Source organism: Patagioenas fasciata, chromosome 1 (genome assembly GCF_037038585.1).
Source record: "Patagioenas fasciata isolate bPatFas1 chromosome 1, bPatFas1.hap1, whole genome shotgun sequence".
NCBI lineage: Eukaryota > Metazoa > Chordata > Aves > Columbiformes > Columbidae > Patagioenas > Patagioenas fasciata.
This window is the reverse complement of record NC_092520.1, coordinates 44,142,403-44,161,970: the sequence shown is the minus strand read 5'-3', so window position 1 is coordinate 44,161,970 and position 19,568 is coordinate 44,142,403. Positions and strand designations below refer to the sequence as shown.

The 19,568-nt window shown below is 38.4% G+C and overlaps 1 protein-coding gene across 3 annotated transcripts; it reads right to left on the bottom strand.

Moving 5' to 3' along the window:
• Nucleotides 1-19,421, bottom strand: BORA (BORA aurora kinase A activator). 3 transcript variants are annotated; one of them, XM_071806169.1, is made up of 12 exons: nucleotides 19,317-19,421; nucleotides 18,307-18,477; nucleotides 17,398-17,504; nucleotides 13,564-13,609; nucleotides 11,949-12,030; nucleotides 11,224-11,289; nucleotides 10,367-10,423; nucleotides 8,832-9,049; nucleotides 7,185-7,338; nucleotides 4,398-4,981; nucleotides 3,852-3,983; nucleotides 1-2,321 (listed from the first exon to the last, which is right to left on the bottom strand). In XM_071806169.1, exons 2-12 carry the CDS (start codon nucleotides 18,460-18,462, stop codon nucleotides 2,136-2,138), a joined length of 1,788 nt encoding a protein of 595 aa, XP_071662270.1. In that variant the 5' UTR covers nucleotides 18,463-18,477; nucleotides 19,317-19,421; the 3' UTR covers nucleotides 1-2,135. The 3 variants fall into 3 exon arrangements, with proteins under 3 accessions (XP_071662270.1, XP_071662279.1, XP_071662277.1); XM_071806178.1 differs by having other exon boundaries at nucleotides 4,398-4,951; XM_071806176.1 differs by lacking the exon at nucleotides 19,317-19,421 and adding an exon at nucleotides 18,918-19,285.
• Between the last annotated feature and the right edge of the window lie 147 nt (nucleotides 19,422-19,568).

Here is a 19,568-nt window from a genome sequence, read left to right as displayed (position 1 = left end):
TAAGAAAGAGATGTCTTTATTCTGTTTCACTACTCAATTTACAATTATGCATGTTAAAGGACTCTCATTAAAACTACTGAAATTAATTTAATGTAAACAATGACCGTTTTGTGCAACGTGTGCCAACCAATGCATTAAGTACAACTACAGAAATAGAATGGTCAAATGACTCCCACAATAATTTGCAAAATAGGTTTCCTCTACAAAGCAATTATACAAACATAAAAAATATGCATGTTTTCATAAAATAAATAATTTCCATTTAACTGAAGACTATAAAAAACACGACAGAAAATACCAGCAATTTCTTTGGGGGGTATCCGTAATTCTCATGTTCACCCATTTCTGCTGTTACTTTTCCCTTACCTATAAGAAAATACTTACACAGGATGCAATTAAATATTTTAGTGATTGCTCTTTTTTTATTCATGAATACTTTGAAAGCCTCTGATCATTGAATATATCACTATAAAGAATCAAAGATATTAAAAAATTAAAACCGAATCTTAATTATACATATGCCAAATATTGCAGAAACAGACCACAGTTTGGACAATTCTGTTTGTCATCTTGCCCTTTACATTAACATTAGTACTACTTTTAGTTATCACACTTGGAAAAATTAATCTTTGACCAGTCCAGAAATCTGAAAGTCACCCTCTCAATTGATTATTGTTAAAGAGAATTATCATGAGAATCAGAAAAGATGCATGGTCATAAATAACTTTTAAATCTCAGACAACTTGCGTCTTGCTTCTGAGCTACAAACCTTATCAACTAAAGCCAAGACCATTTTGAATGCCCTATTCAATAAGTTTTTTTTCCAGAAGTCTAAATACATTCTCTAACAAAACTAATCTCCTAGAAGTTACCAATTCAGTGCATTTCCAGCATTTAGTAGGGCACTGTTCAGAGATCATGAAATAGATAACTGAGGATGTTAGGTTCAATTACTGTCAATCAGACGTGTAACAGAAATACTGATTAAATTGTTATGAAGTAAAAATAATGTATGTCATGTTTCCTCATTAATAATAAAAAAACCTTCAGATTTCTATTATTTTTGCCATGTGAAAACTAAAACCAATAGTACATCTTTCTTAAGTACTTGGTAAAGCTGACTGATAAGCGGTTTTAAGAGTAAGAACTGGTTGTTTAGGGGGAAGAGATTCCGTTTTCCTAATAAGAGATTTCTGTCAAACCAAGGAAAAAACTGATCAAAAAAATTGCTAAAGGCTTCTTCTGACACACAGGTTATTACTTAGAGAATGAAATACGTCTTTTCAATTGTGGAAAAGCCCATAATTTCCATAAATGGAATGGAGTTTTCATTCAGCTGTTCACAAGGATAACTTAATTAAAAGTACTAACCTGGTATTAAAATCAAAGCACTCAATTTTAACGGTTTGCAGTCTACTATAAATCATACATGTATTCCAGGGACACATTTCTGGAACTCTGTAGTTTTCTTGTGAAAGTCACAGCTGAATTTCATCACTGTTACTTCAGACTGATACTGACAGACACTCACCCCAATCCTCTTTCCCCAGCCCTGTTCTCATCACACCCCCAGCAGTTCTTTTCTGTCTTTGTTGGTACCAGTGCTAATTTTCCTGAAGCAGCATGATAAATCTCATCGAGGAGAAGCAATCCAAATCTAAACTAAACTAATGCTCCTTTCCTTTCTTTCCTCCCCCACAAAGAAAAATTTCCCTCATGCCTTTAGGAGTTGTGTGTTAAAATGTAGGTGTGTTTGCAGTTAATTAGCTCCTATGCAAGTTACCCTAGGTTTGCCCAGTCTTCCTAAAATATTCCTCTTGAAGTTACAGCCAAACTTTGAAAATAACTCTCCTCATAGAATCTGCCCTCATCACAGAAGGAACAGAATTCTGAAAAAACACTATGGTTTCTTTGCACCAAGGTTAGCTGCCTTAATTTTCAAAAGATCACTTAAGGATACCAATAAATTTGTTAAAAAGACCTGAAAACCCCACATTATTTTAAAAGTCCCTTAATATGTAGCAGAAAATTTATTGCATTTGCATTAAATCAAAATGGTATGTATAATCCAGGTAATTGAGGTCATATATGTAAACATTTATTAGACAACGCAGCTGCAGTCCTCCATCAGACGACTACATACCATTTTTGTGAAATCCCTGAACTTGATTTTCATTTTTATGTTTCCAGGCAGAGATGTTGCAAGTTGCATTTTGACCAAATGCTGTGCTACGTGTTTTTGCTTTTTGGAAACACAATTGCTTCTCTGGAGATTTTGCTCTCAGCAACTGATTGTCCTTATGGTTTAAAACAGAACACTCCTAGATGAATAAGGAAAAGTTAATTTTAAAGCCATTTTCACAAAATTTCCCGAAAAGAAACAAGACCCAAACTTACTATCTGAGCATTTCAAATTACAATTAGGACCTTAGCCTCTCATCTCTCCCCTTCTGAAATCAAAAAGAAATACAATGTTTTCCCTGCACAGATCTTTGAAATGTGCTGTCAGCAAGAGCATATTTTCAGAGCACACACGCTCTGAATGAGCCAGAGCGGATTCTTTCTGAGAGTTATGTCTCTGCTTTTTTTCTCTCCATTTTCTGTGAGTTCTCTGTTGTGAGGTTTGCATGAAGTAGTACTTCATGGCTCCACGCTTAAATCATAATCCAAAATGCAAAATTTGGCTTAGTTGGGATCTAGCAATTGAAAGACGAGCAGTGGGAGGAAACAGACGCATGACGTTGGTGAATCTCTAGGGCAGGTCTGATATTAGATAATTGACTCTGATCCAAACATTCACATGTATAATCCGCATCCAACAGGGCAAATGGGGCAAGACCTCAGAGTAGATAGGTATTTCTAGACGTTAAAGATAAACACCCATCTATTCCTCTGCAGGGGCACAGTTATACTAATCTCAAATGAGCAGAGTTTGAACTTTGATGTCACCATCAGTCTGCTCTTCACCTTGGCAGAGAGGCAGCTGTTAGCATGTCAGATACAGAAGCGAAGTCGGGGCTGAACAGGCTTCAGACTTTTTGTAATCTGGTACTACTTATTTGTCCAGTAACCTCTGCCCTTCAAAGACTGTAAACAACACCAAGTAGTGGACTAGATAAACTACTACATTTATAAGATGGTAAGACCATGATTACTAAGTGAGACAAGATGATTTTTGCTCTCTCCTCCAAATAAACTAGGCTTTCTTCCCATTCTCTGGAAGAAGCAGAAGTCCTTCCCATCACCCACAAGATTAAGAGTTTGGGAGCCTTGCTAGATATGTATTGTCTTTTGCAGTTTTGTTCTTTTCTTTTTATGATGGGTCATCAAAGGGCTTGTAACCAAAAGACTCTACCCAGGCAGAAAGTTCACCACCAAATCAGCATGCCAGGTATGGTCTAAGAAACTTGGAGGCTAGTTTATGAAAAGAAGTGGTGGTCAATTTTTCCACAAAAATATGCTTCTCTACAAGCACATATTTAAAAACCTAGCAAATTAAAAAAAAAAAAGAGCAAGAACAACAGAAACAAAAATAAAAGACAGACTACTTCAGGAGCCATAAGCAGCACCTCACAGCCTTTCATGCAAGTATTTCAGTTTCCTCTGAAACTCCCTTTGCCTTTATCATGGAACACATTGCTTTTGTTGACAGCTTACAATATTTGTCCTGCATTCATTCCTTGTTTTCAATGCAATACTTGAAACGATGCTACATAACATGCTCTCTATTATCACCTGACAGTCTCTCCCCTCTCTCCCCTCACTCAGGCTCCCTGAAACTGAATAAAATAGGGCATAGATGCTTTAGATGGGAAGCCTATCATCAATATGCATCACAATTTAACTCCTACCTTTGTTCTAAGAAGCTGGGATTTATTCTGGAACACGTTGGTATTCGCATCATTTTCTCGGCAACTGTTTTCGGCCCCCACAGTATCCATAATGCTGCTTCCACAAGTCTGTGTATTATAACCACTGTCCACCTGAAATCAAGAGGCAGGGCTCTAAAAATGTACTGCAATTTATCACAGGTCAACTCCTTAGATTCTCATTCCTGATAGGACTTGCATTTGATTAACAGAACTTAATTCAACAAACTAGCTACCATCAGTTAATAACAAAAGCAAACTGTAAATGGGTCCCTCAGAATTAGTTTGGATTAACTTAAATGTGTTACTGTACACACTAACACAGAAATCATTTATAATTGCTATGCTGACTCCACTGAGAGAGGAAAAAGGGCATGAGGGGTAAGGAATAAAAATCACAATACAACTTGCACACCCCATTCAGTAAAAAAAACCAACAGGTAATTCCTCCCAGAATGGTATACATACTAGAAGTTCGTATGTCGAGCTCAGTTTTACAGAGAAGCAAAAAAAGATTTTTATTTTTACCTGAATACTACTGTTGTCACAAGGAATTACGCTGCTCTCTGCAAGGGGTGACATGCACATACGGGAGTTTTCAATACTGAAGGTAATCCCTGTCATAAAGCTGGTCATTGGTGCATTGCTATTGCCAATTGTTTCTTTTATCCAAGTGTTTTCCTCTGACACTTCAGCTGCATCAGCCATATCTACAGTGTTATTTTCTTTTGAGCCTTCCATGTCCTGAAATGATGACAACCTTTGATGACAAGCTTCCGAGTGATCTGATGCAATAGACACAGTTGCTACAACGAGGTGTGTACCATGTGCAAACGCTTCACTGTCTTGCTGACATAAGTTTATGCCATTCTCTTCCGCTGGAGAAGCATTTTCCTTGTCTCCCTCATCCTCACCACGATTTTCAACTGTAATTGGTATTCTAATGACAGAAGTCTGATACTGGGTAGTTCCTCTACATGCTCCAAGTCTCATAGGAGAACAATTTTTAATAGGAGAACAACCATCTATGTAAGGACTTCTTGTACTTGGAGGTGTCATTCTATTTGAGGATGACGGAATATCTGGAGAACAAAATGTAAGTTTTCTTTGGTCTGCTCACAGAAAGAACAAACAAACAAGAACAAAGTTACTCTATCATATATCAGATGAAGTTAAAAGTCATCATCCTCAAAACCCTGCAGTTCTTCAAATAATCATAGCCAGCTACATGGTATTTCACTGAGCATGGCCTTCCAGCTCCAAAGGGGAGTTTAAACTGCATGTAAACTATCACGGTAAAGGCAAGCTTTCATCCCATTTTTACCACCAAATTAGTTTCCTATGACATAATTTGTTGTATCTAGAGGCCTTGCATTTTCAAATGGCAATACCACACACTGTTCACAGGAAAAATGCGTGACGGCTGGTTCTGCAGCTTTCTTCAGAAAAATTATAATTATTACACGTATTCTATAGGCATTTAAAAAAAATCTGGGGTAGCAACAAAATATTGAAGAAAATCAAACTTATGCAATCTTCATATGTAACCTCATAGCCTTTTATGAGAATGTAACAAGGTGGATGGATGATGGCAGGGCAGTGGATGTGGTCTACCTTGACTTCAGTAAAGCCTTTGACACAGTCCCTCACAGCATCCTCACAGCTAAGTTGAGGAGGTGTGGTCTAGACAATAGAGTAGTGAGGTGGGTTGCAAACTGGCTTAAGAAGAGAAGCCAGAGAGTGGTGGTCAATGGTGAGGAGTCCAGTTGGAGGCCAGTATCTAGTGGAGTGCCTCAGGGGTCAGTACTGGGGCCAATATTATTCAATATATTCATTAACGTTTTGGACGAGGGAATTGAGTGTACTACCAGCAAGTTTGCTGATGACACTAAGCTGGGAGGAGTGGCTGTCACGCCAGAAGGCTGTGCTGCCATCCAGCGAGACCTGGACAGGCTGGAGAGTTGGGCGGGGGATAACCTGATGAAATTTAACAAGGGAAAGTGTAGAGTCCTGCATCTGGGCAGGAACAACCCCAGGTTCCAGTATAGGTTGGGAAATTACATATTAGAGAGCAGTGTAGGGGAAAGGGACCTGGGGGTCCTGGTGGACAACAGGATGACCATGAGCCAGCACTGTGCCCTTGTGGCCAGGAAGGCCAATGGCAGGCATCCTGGGGTGTATTACAAGAAGGGAGGTCAGTAGATCGAGAGAGGTCCTCCTTCCCCTCTACTCTGCCCTGGTGAGACCCCATCTGGAATATTGTGTCCAGTTCTGGGCCCCTCAGTTCAAGAAGGACAGGGAACTGCTGGAGAGAGTCCAGCGTAGGGCAACAAAGATGATTAAGGGAGTGGAGCACCTCCCTTATGAAGAAAGGCTGAGGGAGCTGGGTCTCTTTAGTTTTGAGAAGAGGAGACTGAGGGGTGACCTTATTAATGTTTATAAATATATAAAGGGTGAGTGCCACAAGGATGGAGCCAGGCTCTTCTCAGTGGCAAACAATGATAGGACAAGGGGTAATGGGATCAAGCTGGAACACAAGAGGTTCCACTTAAATTTGAGAAAGAACTTCTTCTCAGTGAGGGTGCCAGAGCACTGGAACAGGCTGCCCAGAGAGGTTGTGGAGTCTTCTTCCTTGGAGACATTCAAAGCCCGCCTGGACATGTTCCTGTGCGACCTCACCTAGGCGTTCCTGCTCCAGCAGGGGGATTGGACTAGATGATCTTTCGAGGTCCCTTCCATTCCCAAACATACTGTGATACTGTGAACAGTGCTGAAACACCACAAGGCTCATCAGAGCAGAGTCATGTATAAATGTGGTGGTAAGTCCTTCCAAGCAATGGATGAAACATGAAATACTGACATTTTCTAGAGCAACAAGGACACAAGATGTTCATGACTTCTTCACTAGTCTGTTTTCTTTCAAGTAATCTTGATGATCACACGATTTGAAAACTCAAGCTAAACAGCCTTCAGTTTAAACTAAACCAAAATCATAGCCTTAGTTCAGGCATATGGCTTTAAAGCCCCTTCCTCACACTAGATTAATCCTTTAAATTTATTTTCATACCTATTAGGTCTCAATTCCTCTTCTATAATGTTTTCCCTAGTTGATTTTTCACAAGCAGATACAGTTCACTGTTTCACATCATTAAGATATTTCACTGCTAAATAGTGTGTCATATAGGAGGAGACTGCTGGTCTGCCAAGCACAGGAACTTGTCTCCGAACAAAAAGAAGTTCCAGTATAAACGCAACAGTTTTTATAATCAAAATATATAAATCAAGAAAATTAAAATTAAACCAATTAAACCATACCTGACAATGGTGTCTTTCTTATGTGAAAAGCAATTGGTGAAAATGTAGGAGAACCATTATGTGCAGGAGACCCCTCTGGAAATGTGGGACTGGTTATACTTCCCAGACTGTAAGTCCTTGCGCCTCCCTGAATAGGACTGGAGGAAAACTGACCCTTCAGTAAAAAAAAACACAAACAAACAGAAAGCCACAAACACGACATATTTTCATAACGTAAACTTTGACTAATATGTATATATAAAAACCATTCTAATTAAAAAAAAAGCTTAATATGGCAGCACTGAGAAAAATTAATCCTGTACAACTGCACAATAACCATCTCTGTCATTAGTTCAGCTTAAATATACCAGTTGCAGCTCTTCACTTGGACCTCATGCCTCCACACAGAAAAAGAGCAATGGACTCACACTGTTGTATAATACCAACTGACTGTAATATCCATTATATTTAAGAACTATGAAAAGCCTAAACAGGGAATTCATGGTATCTGTGTATAAAGTATTTAATCTCAGTTTCTTATTCATAACAATGCAGAAGAAAGCCAGCCACTATTTATATTTTAATTGAATCCGTATTACCTGAATTATTTAACTCAGCAGCAGACAAAATACTTTTCCTTAAGAAAAAGAAACAGTGGTTGTAATCTTGCTTAAGAGCATGGTACAAACGGAAAAGTCACTTCAGGCAGTGTAATTATGTTGTAGGAATTCTCTACTAGGTTACCATAGTGAGGACTTATTTTTTTAAAGCCACACTCTTGCTGGGATACCTTTTTTCCATGCACAGTATCACCTAAACCAGGTTAGCTGTGCTATGCCCACCAGGGAATAAGATTGATCTTGCTTAATTTAAAAAACAGACATTATGTTCTGTCTTCTAATAATTGTCTATTTATCTGGAATCTCTAGCAAAAGAAAACAAAAAAACCACAGAAAAACAACCACCAAAAAAAACCCCAACAACAACAACAAAAAACCCAAACAGCCCCCCCCAAAAAAGGAAAAAAACCAAACACCACAAGCATTTTTAACACTGCATTCAGAGATCCACAAGCCATTTCTTCCACCATGAGCTCAAGAGCTATAAAGGAAATAATCATATCACCTGTTCACATTAAGTAGTATTCATGGATTTAAACAGGCCTTTTTTTTTGTATGCACAATTTATGAAAAAATGGTTTGAACACACTTTCAGCAAGTCTTGCATACGTATCAATTCCTACCTCCTTTTCATAACATAAAATCAAAGCATAATTCCGTCTATACCAGGGTTGTCAAACTCATTTTCACTGGGGGCCACATCAGCCTGGCAGTTGCCTTCAAAAGGCCAAATGCAATTTTAGGACTGTATAAATATAACTACTGCTCACCACCTGGTCTATACGAAAGAATAGCACCATAACATAATAATTTGATATAATAAAAAGTCAGTAACCTTTCTACACTTTTTTTTTTCTGAATTTGGAATTTAAACAAAAACTCCCAGCTTTGGTCTAATAGCTACCCTCTCATAAAGTAGTTGTAGCTTATTAAAAACATGATTGTTCATCTTGTGGCGTCTTAGAAGACACAATCAGTACAGCCTGCTTTAGGAACTCTTGTGCCAGCTAATTCGCATCCCATCCAGCCCCCAAAACAGGGTACTCACTGAACTAGATGTTTCCAGAGGACTTCTGCACCGAACTGGAGATATATCAATTGAACAAAGCACTCCGAGTGGTTGATTACCGCATGGACTAGGCAGAGAAGGGGACAAACACTCGGCCACACTTCCATTTTCTTCTAAAAACAGCTTTCTTCTGAGTGATGAAGAGCTCAGATTTTCCTGAGACTGATCTGCAAATTCATCAGTTCTAAAATATTCACCTAGAAATGGGGAGAAGTTGTTTCCAGTAAGTATGCGAGAAACAAAAATATCTCCCACTACAGAGACATATGTAACTAAATTGAAATATTTAATGTGATTTACCAAAACAGCAAGTAATTAATCTAATTAGGCACCTATCCCAAAAGATCACTTGTTATCATTACGAAAAGTTGATTCTGTCTACTAAGGTTTCATTTCTGCCTATCATCCTTTAACACCCAACTCTGCATTTAAAAAAAAATATATATATATATATTGTTCAGCATCTACTTACTGGCCTTCTCTCAAAAGTGTATTATTCTTCACATCTGAGTTGTGAAAAAGGGGTTATTATACTACCCAAGCAAAACTAGATTCTTTTTCAGGTCTCCCATATGCTTTGGTGGTCATTGTGATACACCTAACGGCAAACCAGATTCAACTTGAAGACAAGTCAAAGCAGTTAGCAGTTTAGAGCAGCAAAGCATACAGATGTTAACAAAGACCCATTAAAATACACTGACTTCGCAGATTTAGTTTCTTGCTCTAACTGGCTGTTTCTTGTACAAGGAATTGTTCATGCGTTCACAAACTTTGCATTGTTGGAAGCATGTTTTTAGATGAAACATGAAAACAATACATGCGGTTCTGTTTCACTGGTTTAATTTTGATGACCCTCAATCAGGGTTGTGAACTTCAATACTGGGATAGGAGCAAGGACCCAAAAACCTGAGCTGGCTATACCCACTATTCCTGTATTTGAACTGTTAAGAACAGTCCTTTCCATCCCCCTTGCCTGAGAAACTGGCAACAACTGCTTGATAAAGCAGTTATAATCAGACAGTTCATTTGGACTCTTGTCTCCTGCTCAGCAGTCATGGCTTTTTTTGCCACTACCCAACTTTAGTCCCCCCTGTGGCTTCAGTTAAACTAAAGGCTCAGAATCAGAGCTTTGCTTTATTCAAGGCAAGGTTGGGCTCTAAGCCTCACAACCAGCAATCTGTAAGCCTAGCAGCTCCGCTAAGCTAAATAACCGCTTTGAGAGAGTCAGAGGGTGTCTTCTGGTGACTACCTTCTGTGCATTCAGAATTGTGAATCAATTTCCAATTGTCCTCCATATTCCTCCTCTTTTATCTTTATGTCTACACTCAAATTGTATCATTTAAATCAGATGTTCCATGCAACATTCAGTAACTGTGTATTTAGAACACCTACTTAAAATATTCATTCATATATTAGGTTTTCAGTATTTCATAAGACAAAAAAATAGCAAACAATGCAAATACAAGTTTTCTATTTAGACATTTGTAATTATATTTATATAAGACAAGACATACCTAGTATTTTCTCTAAATTAAAATCCACTGGCAAAGACAGTACTGTCTGACAAGCAGCTGCAATTAATAAAACCAACAAAATTAGCTTGCAGTGACCTTTTACTAAAACTATAGAAACAAAAATTTACTTTCAAATTGCATTGCAATTGAGCTATTTAAGTTACAGCTGAAGTAAGGAAAAGTGTTAATTAAAGCTAGAATTCTGGCTTGGAAATACTATAGGCAGCACACTTGCACCTAGAGAGAAATAAAAAACCAAGAACCAACCAACCAACAACACAAACCACACACACAAACAAACAAACAAACCAACCACACACACCAGAAACCAAAGAATGTAACATAAAAGCCTCCTGAGATGCATTCTTAAATAAGGGGAGAGGTCTCTGGAGAAAGGAAGGATTAAAAAGGAAATGGAAGAAAGATCATCAAAATACCCTGGGGAAAAACACTACCAGTATTTATCTAAAATAAAATAGTTTAAAAGATGTCTTAAGACTTCTACTATTTACTTGGCAGAAAAAATAATCAAGATTCTATAACCTAACAGAATTCATTGTAATTTATCCATAAGCCTAAGGCTTATATTCACTTTTTAATCCAGAAAAAGTGCACACATTGAGTTGGAAAAAACACACTCTACGGTCTATGGAGGACTTCTGTTTTTACCTCTGAAAATAATATGAAAGAGTATAATAGAATTAAATTACTTCGAGAAATCTATATTAAAATTAGTGGTACCATATAAAAATATTTCTACAGGAATATTAACAAAAAAATTTTCCCCTTTGAAATTAAAAAATGGGTTATTTCGCTTCAGAGAAAGCCCGTAATTTCAGACAGTGCCTGTTACCCACCATTGCTCTTCCCAGGCTGCAAAGCTAGCTGTCTTCCAATTGGAGAAATAGTATTTAGATCTATGGCTGTAAAACAGACAGAACGTGAATTCAAGCATGCGTTGCATATAGAATTTTAAAATCTAACAGCAGTAAAAATATTTAATGCAACTAAACAACATTTTTGCATCAAAGTTTTGAACAGATTAGAAAGGAGTACTGAAGAAATGTTACCATTATAGCTGATTAAGAGAATTTCAGCACCTTTCTATTAAAAAAAAAAAAAAAAGCTTACTGATGGGGCATCACCTTTGCCCAAATCTTTGTCTCCCGCAGCCTCGTCTACTTTACACGGATTTAAAACAAACCCAGTTCATGCATAGCCAAACAGGCTGCATTCAAGTAAAGCACGTTTCCAGAAGATCACGCAGTCTGGACTTGAAGACACAGGAATCTACTACTCCACCCTTTTCACACAGCTACGGAACATATCAGACCATTTTCTTTCACCACTGACTCGCTTTGCCAGGTCTAGGATTGTGACTTACATTCTTTGTCCAAGAAGTAGTTATTTTACAACTGACAATTAAACATGCTTTCCAGAAGCTGCATCCCTTGATAAAACATTAACAGTTTAGGCTCTTCTAAATCTTGCACAAATTCCCAAACACTTACTTAAGAATTTTCTACTTGATAATTTCTCCAAAAGCTAGATAATTTTGGGCAGACACACAAAAGCAACTTACATTTAGTTGAGTTAAGCAGAGAAACTTGCTTGCCTTGATGCTCGGTCCAAGGAGAAGGAACTATGAGTCTTTTTGTGAAAAACTAGAGTACAATAGAAAGGAACCATCTAAGCATTTTTTAAAAATTGGAGACTCTCAGATTTAGATTAGCACCCCGAACAAGAAAAACTTAAGTCATAACTTTTACTACTCACAGATCAACATTTTAAGAATTTTAACTCTTCTTTCCCTCAAACCTACAGTCATCCCTTATACCCAAAACATATTTCATTATTTCAGGCCCGGAGAGGTTAAAGAAAAACAATTTGATTTGAAGATCACCCCATGTTCTTTATGACACATACCACCTCAGATCTTCCAATTCTAAAGAGTGAAAAATTGTACAGCAGTTTCATTTAACACTAATTACTCATGTAAAAAAAGGAATTGTCTCTACCATACTCATGCACAGTAGTTTAATGTAACTCTTTTCAAATTTCAGTTTGTTAAATTTGTGTATTTTAACAACTGAGCTGTTTCACAGAAACGCTGAATAGACACTGAAGTAACAGTAAAAGAAGTGGACAACCAAGGCTTTTTGCGACATTATTACTGTATTTGGATAGACCAGTTACTGGTGAAAAACATATGAGTATGGGCACTTCAGTCTTTTTCTCTGAATCAGAAACTGTATCTGCTGTCACAGCTGCACTCAAGAACAGCCTGATACTGAGGAGATGAACACTGTTACATAGCTTCAAGAAGTACACAGCAAATCCTGTTCTCACAATAAAAGCAAGACTCAAAGCAAATGAAAAAAACCTCAGCCTGAAACACCCAACTATTATAGGAATAATTTTTATCAGAGACGTGGTTTCAAGCTGTTCCGCTGCATAATCCATTAGCTTATGCCTCACAAAGAAGAAATATCCTTTTTAATGCAGATTTAGAACAGATTATCTTAGCTGCAGGTCAACTACATGAAATCATAAAACATATATTTTGTTTATAGAGACAGAAACTGATACCAGCATGATACAATGTAAAAGGCCAATAACACTAAGGAAGACTTGCCTATCAGATCCTTTATTTTATTTTCTTAAACTGAAATTACATTGAAGATTTCTACAGTGGAGATTTGAAACACTTTTCCTTCTCTGCTAGATAAATCAATAGTAAAAAATAAAATGAAAAAAATGGATAGAAAGAATTACAAGATACTGGGAGAAAGTCTTGCCTCCAACCAAGCAGACTTTGGAAGAAACAAACAAACAAATCACCCAAATTCTGCTATATTTTTAACAGAAACTAAACTACCTACCACTAACAGTTATGGTAAACCCCCAAATAATCACTATTTTTAACCTTAAATTAACTATTTATAAGAGTTATCTTACGGCTCCATTCCCACTAGCGAAGCCACATGCTATTTTGACCTACAGTTGTGTGAAAGAAGATAGGAAGAAAAAGACCATGTGGATTCCAACTACAACCGCAAGGGATGAGGACAAAGAATTACTTTATTACGGACCTGTAAAACATAATAGGCTTCTGGGGTTTTGAAATCCTATAATAGATATGGATGGTTTCTGTCGGTATGTAGCTAAAACAAATCAATACTTGAAAGTTTTATTACCTCCTCAATGGCTTTTTGCATTCTGTCTTCTGTCTCCTTATCAGTTCTAAGTAACAAATGAAAAACAACTCAATTATCAAAGCCGTCACATAATTGGATAAAAAAAAAAGTAAAGTCCCACCGTGTAATCTTTTAATCTTTTACAGATGATTAAGAGAAACATTATAAATGAAATAGCACTAAACTCTAAATCTTTTGACATTTTTACTATTATGTGCAATAATCTCATACTATACATTTAGAAATATAAGTGCACTTCTCAGTTACTTCAGTGCCTTTGAAAAAGATCTGTTCCCTTATAAGTACAGATTTTCAAATCTTCTATTTACTCCTTGTACCAGCAAGCATTTTTATCTGAACAAAAACTCAGTCACAATTGACTTTCAAAAATAATCCATTTAGTTATGTGGAATCTGTCATACGAATAGGTTTTACTATAAAAATTGCCATGAGATTAGGCTTACAAAGAATCTCACTATAAAATCAAGCAGAATAAAACACAGAGCTGTAAGGAACAAAAAGGCAACGGAAGATATTCGTAGAACGTTTGCATGTTTAAATTCCTTACACAGCCCTCTTTCGCAGAACATGGTTCTCCCTTTTACACCGCTAGTCTGTCATATTTGCTTCAGTTCAGGATACAATACCATATTTCAGTTTGAATAAATTAACACATTCCCTTATGCAGCTTTTAACCTATTTTTTTTTTTTAAATTGTAGTTACTTTAACCATCTTCAAATGATGTGCGAAACCCCACATTTACACTTTCTTTAAATAACCTTCAATTCTCATGTTCAGTTACTTCTATGTAGTTTATAAGCTCCAAAAACTTTAAATTAATATTCATCATTTTCTTAGCCAAATCACATAATACTTTCATGCATTATTAGCATATCAGAATTACCCTTGAATAATTTTAGAAATCAGTCAGATAACAGATATAATTAGCTACACAAACACATGTACATCTTCCTATACATACAGTAACTTTCCCTCACAGCCCTTTCTTTGATGGTTATCAGGCTCTGAATAGGTGGGAAACACTTGGACATGCCATCTTCAACTTTGTCTGCCTAAATGACAGTTCTATGAAGACACTCACACAATGTTCAGTTATTGCACCAAAAAAAAAGCATATAATCATCATATATTCATACATACTGTATCAAGAGTAATAAGCATCTCTTATAAGCCAGATTCTAAAGGAGAACCAGGGAACTGGCTGCCACTGAAAGTCCTACTTAGTGCAGAAGAGGTTTTTTCTTTAGTGAATAATTCCAGGAAAACAACAAAGTGAAAACATCATACGTAATTAGCAAGAATAAGAACAAGCCAGTGCTGTATGCAGCTTCAAGCAACAGAGCACTTGCAACCATGATACAGTATGCAAGATGAAGTACAGATTTTTTTTTTAAATACTTAACATATAATAGCATATCATCCAATTTATAAACATTCAATTTCTACCAGGAGAAATAAAAAAAGAGGGAAGTCTATGGATGAGACTGTGTTGTGTTAGCAAAATGCAGCTCTGCTCAATTATGGACAGACTTCCTGCTTTTCATTAACACAGTCTGCCAGAAAGAAGCTCTAATAATTTTATAAGCAGTGCAATAAACACACAGCACATACATGGTGCCCAGTTTATGGAAAGAGTACTACTGCACAAAACTAAGTCTACACGTGACACACACTTAGACTTCGCAAAGTGCTCATGAGCTTTTGCACAATGCTGCTACCCAAGTGTTTTCACTAAGTCATGGATAATTAACAGTTTGAAATATTTATATACCAAATTTCTTATGCTTATTGGTTTTCGCAACTAATTGAGAAAATTACTTGTTAACAAGCATTATTAAAATGGAGTATATAGTATGTGTAACACTATACATGGGCTTCAAAAACTCACTTATCAGGATCTTTTAATGATAAGAGCTGTATTTGTGACACTTTAGTTTCTATAAAGCAGTATTTTAAAATGTATATTAAAATCAGTTGGCATACAAAATCTTATATACATGCACATATATTTTTACACATTTAACCATGTACAGTTTGCAGCCACAGGAAGTAACCACCTTAGTCCGTACTACACTGAAACACACAAGCATGGAGACAGCAGATCCACACACAAACTACCCACTTTCGAGTCACAGCAGATGATTTTAAAAAATAAATCACAGTGGGTATGAAACAGTGGGAGACTGAAAGGACCCACTAAGACAACCCACATTTGTATCTGTAGGTCATGCCAGTGATCCTCATTGGAACGGTTACAAAAGTCATTTAAGTGAAAGCTAGTCTGTGTTTGTGCTCATAGGCTTCCAGAAACAATGTAATCAAGTCCATAAAACATATGGCTTAAAGCTGTATAACACATCAAAAACATTAAGAGTCTGAAACCTACTGGTTGCTAGAGGAAGGCCAGGAAACAAGATGTTAAAAATATTATCAACAGTAAGACACAGTAATTCACAGATACAGCTGAGAACTGTTATTTTTTGGTTTACATCTCTGCTGTAGCAATAAATTAATATTCCTTCTTATACTTCTTCCTGTTCAAAAAGAGGTGCAGGTACAGTCAGACAGTAAGAACAAGAGGTCTAATTCACAATATTGGGAGGCCTCTTGCCCTAACCAGCCCTTTATCCATGTTTCATTTCAGTAACAGGACTTGAAAGCTCTATAGGCATAAACAGAATGGAGGACTGTTTTGTTATTCTTTTACTACGATGCTTCATGACACAAAGTGCAATTCTTTGTGCAAGTTCACATCTGAGAAATGTATGGGAGTATTTACAGGATTCACCACTTGCGGCCTTCCCTCAACCATCTTCACCTGGCATATTGTTCTGTATTCAAAAACTATCTGTCCCTCAAGGTGAGCTGTGAATACCAAGCCTGTTCTACTTATTTGTTTTCCCCATGGAAGTTATTTTCAGAGAAAGGAAAAAGATCATGATCCCAAAATTATTTTAAGTAACTAGCAATCTCCTTCTCCTCAAAGACAGCAAGCTTACTGGTCTTCACTCTTTCCCATTAAGTCCAATCCATACCTCTCAAAACAATGACTGGCTTTCACGGAGTGGTTGTGGTTGGAAGGGACCTCTGGAGATCATCTAGTCCTACCCATTGCACAGGAATGTGTCCAGGTGGGTTTTGAATGTCTCCAGAGAAGGAGACTCCACAGCCTCTCTGGGCAGCCTGCTCCAGTGCTCTGGAACCCTCAAAGTAGAGAAGTTTTTCTTCACATTCTGATGGAACCTCCTGTGCTTCAGCCTGTGCCCATTGCCCCCATTGGGCACCACTGAAAAGAGTCCGGTCCCATCCTCTTGACACCCACCATTGATGAGATCCTCTTGTCAGCCTTCTCTTCTCCAGGCTGAACAGATCCAGCTCTCTCAGTCTCTCCTCATTAACTTCCTAGGCAGCTTTCCCAGCTCTACCCTTCTGCTGGAGTCCCAAAGACCAAAGAAGCTTACACTTCATTGGTCTCAGTATGGAACACTCCAGGAAAATTGTGTTGCAACCAGGAGCAAGAGAGGCAGCTTGGTAATGATCATTGGCAAGACATTTTCTTGCTTCCACTGACTGCTTTTATCTGGCTGTCTTCCACACTGCAGTCAGTGGATCAGCAGTTCTTAACATTAACAAAGAGTGACTCGGTGGCAGCCTCACCTAAGTACTGTACCCGCACCAGGGACACATAAAAAGCTACATTAAAAGATTTTAATAAGAAATCTTTAATGTGGTGTTGGGATGTCAATACAGCAAAAGAAGAGTGTTCTAGTATTCAAGCTAAGTTAACTGAATAAAAACAGATGTTAAGTTACCTGGCATGACTCAAATACATTGCTTGGCGTCGAACATCTTCTGAGTCAATTTCCACAGGATTTATTAGAGCCAGCTGATCAATAGACCATCTAAATTTTCCTGGTGTCTAAAAAAAATAAATGGAAATCTTAATGCTTGCTAGTCTAAAAAGATAAAAATGAAACCACAGGACAAATCTCAATGCAACAACACAGTCATAACTTCCATATAGTTTCTGTCAAAAACAATCAAAAGAGTTTACGTGATATACTAAAAAAAAAAAAAAAAAAAAAAAAAAAGTAATTCAATCAGGCTTCTTTCTCCCGATAGCAGTATTACCATGATTTACAAGATAATATAAAGCGGGAGCTAATATTTACAAACTCAGGTGTCAATTTCTCCTCAGTTTCTGAGGACAGATCTACTAAAGATATAGAACTTTGGATAAAATATAATAGCTTCTACATTTCTATAATCAAAATTATGGCTCCATAAAAACCCCGTGTCTGTATCTAACGCAAGTTATCAAAATAATAGAGCAGCCTTCCTTTCATCTCACATTTCAAGACGACTTGGGAGCTGCCAGCCCATACGCATCACCCGAAGTCTCACTCATAAATGCCAAGTACAGTTCCCAACAAAACCCAATTCAGAAATAATGCAGCTTCACCCCTTTATTTAACACTCAATTGCAGAATACTGTTCATATATCTATTTAAAAAATAGAAGTACAATTAAGTTCTATTTGCAGCCTGCTTAGCATGTAAGTATGAACTGGCTTTGTTCCAGAAGAAACACCAAGTGCCACCAAAATTATTTGGCTTAGTATATAAAGTACACTAAACAAAATGCACTTTTTAGTGCAATTCGAAACATTAACACTACATCTGTATAGTTATACAACTGAAGAACTGAAGACTAGATCTTACGGATGAGGACTTTGTTGATTTAAAGACTGAAGGACTGGAGACAATCTGCTCCTGAAGAGTATAATAATCACTGGGACTTTCAAAAGGATTCAGGAATGTGACTCGTCCTGGAGTTTCTGGTGTTATCTGCATTTTAGCTTCTTTTGTATCACCCATAACACTGAGCTATACCTAGAAAAGAGAGGAGGAGAGGAAACACAGGGGGAAAAAGAGGAAATTATAATTTCAACTTTTTAGGGTCATCTTGAAGCTTTCATGAGTAGACAATACATCATTCTTAAGGAGCCAGAAACATTTAAAAGACTAAGAGAAACCAAGTTAGTTTTGACTTGGAGCCACTGATACGTGGAGCTAACAAACAGAATCTACAAAAAGCAGATAAGGAAGCTACTGAAAAGACAATTAAAAAAAAAAAAAAAAAGAAACAAAACACAACAAACAAGAACAAAAAAACTACCAGAAGAAACAAGACGGCGATGAAGCCAAATTAGTTCCTGGAGGACAGCTCACATCCCCAACGTGAGTGCTCAGAAATACAGCAGTGTTACTGGACGGTGGGTAGGTACCAAAGGGACGATCGTCCCGGGTGCTCCCAGCCCCGCGTTACCCACCAACTCAGCAGCAAGCCCCGAGGGAACGGCAGGGCCGGGCCGGGGCTGCCGGCAGCCCCTCCGCACCGGGCAACCGCAGAAGGTTCTGGTCGGAGGCTGCTGACCCGTGGGGCGGGAAGCGGCCGTGCCGGTCACTAGGTTAACAACGGCCTCGGCCAACTCCCGCTTCGCTCGGGCGCTAAAATTGCACCCCAGCCCCCATAAATCAAAGCCGCTCCGGGAGGCGCCACCGCTCCCTCCCGCAACGGACGCGGGGAGAGGGGCCGGCGGGGCTGCTGTTCCCCCCTCAGGCCGTGCCCCAGAGACGGCGAAGGGGCCGGGAGCTCCGGGGAGATGCCCCCACTCAGCCCCCACGCACAGGCCCGTGTCACTGAGCCACTCGCCCCGCGCAGCAGGTACCTGCCGCTGCGCCCGCTCACACCCGATCACGACTCCCGCCTCCGCCGCGCCGGGCGGCTCTTTAACTAACCACGCCCTCCCCCGGGCTCTGCCCAATCACGACGCGCAGTCTTCACCGCCAGGCCAATGGAAGGAGCGGCCGGTCTCGAACGCGCCAATCGCTGGGGTAGCCGCTACACAAATTCGAAAGAAATCCCGCCCTCCGCCTGCTTGCTGTTAGGGTTTCGAACGATGTCGGTCTGAGGGAGGGAA

Bases quoted from the DNA above. Each gene is read 5' to 3' on its own strand.
- BORA (XM_071806169.1), bottom strand. From the start codon at position 18,462: ATGGGTGATACAAAAGAAGCTAAAATGCAGATAACACCAGAAACTCCA. The intron at 12,031-13,563 runs GTAATAAAACTT...ATTGTACTCTAG, and splicing joins TGCAAAAAGCCATTGAGGAG to TTTTTCACAAAAAGACTCAT. The intron at 4,982-7,184 runs GTATGGTTTAAT...TTCTGTGAGCAG, and splicing joins AAGAAAGACACCATTGTCAG to ACCAAAGAAAACTTACATTT.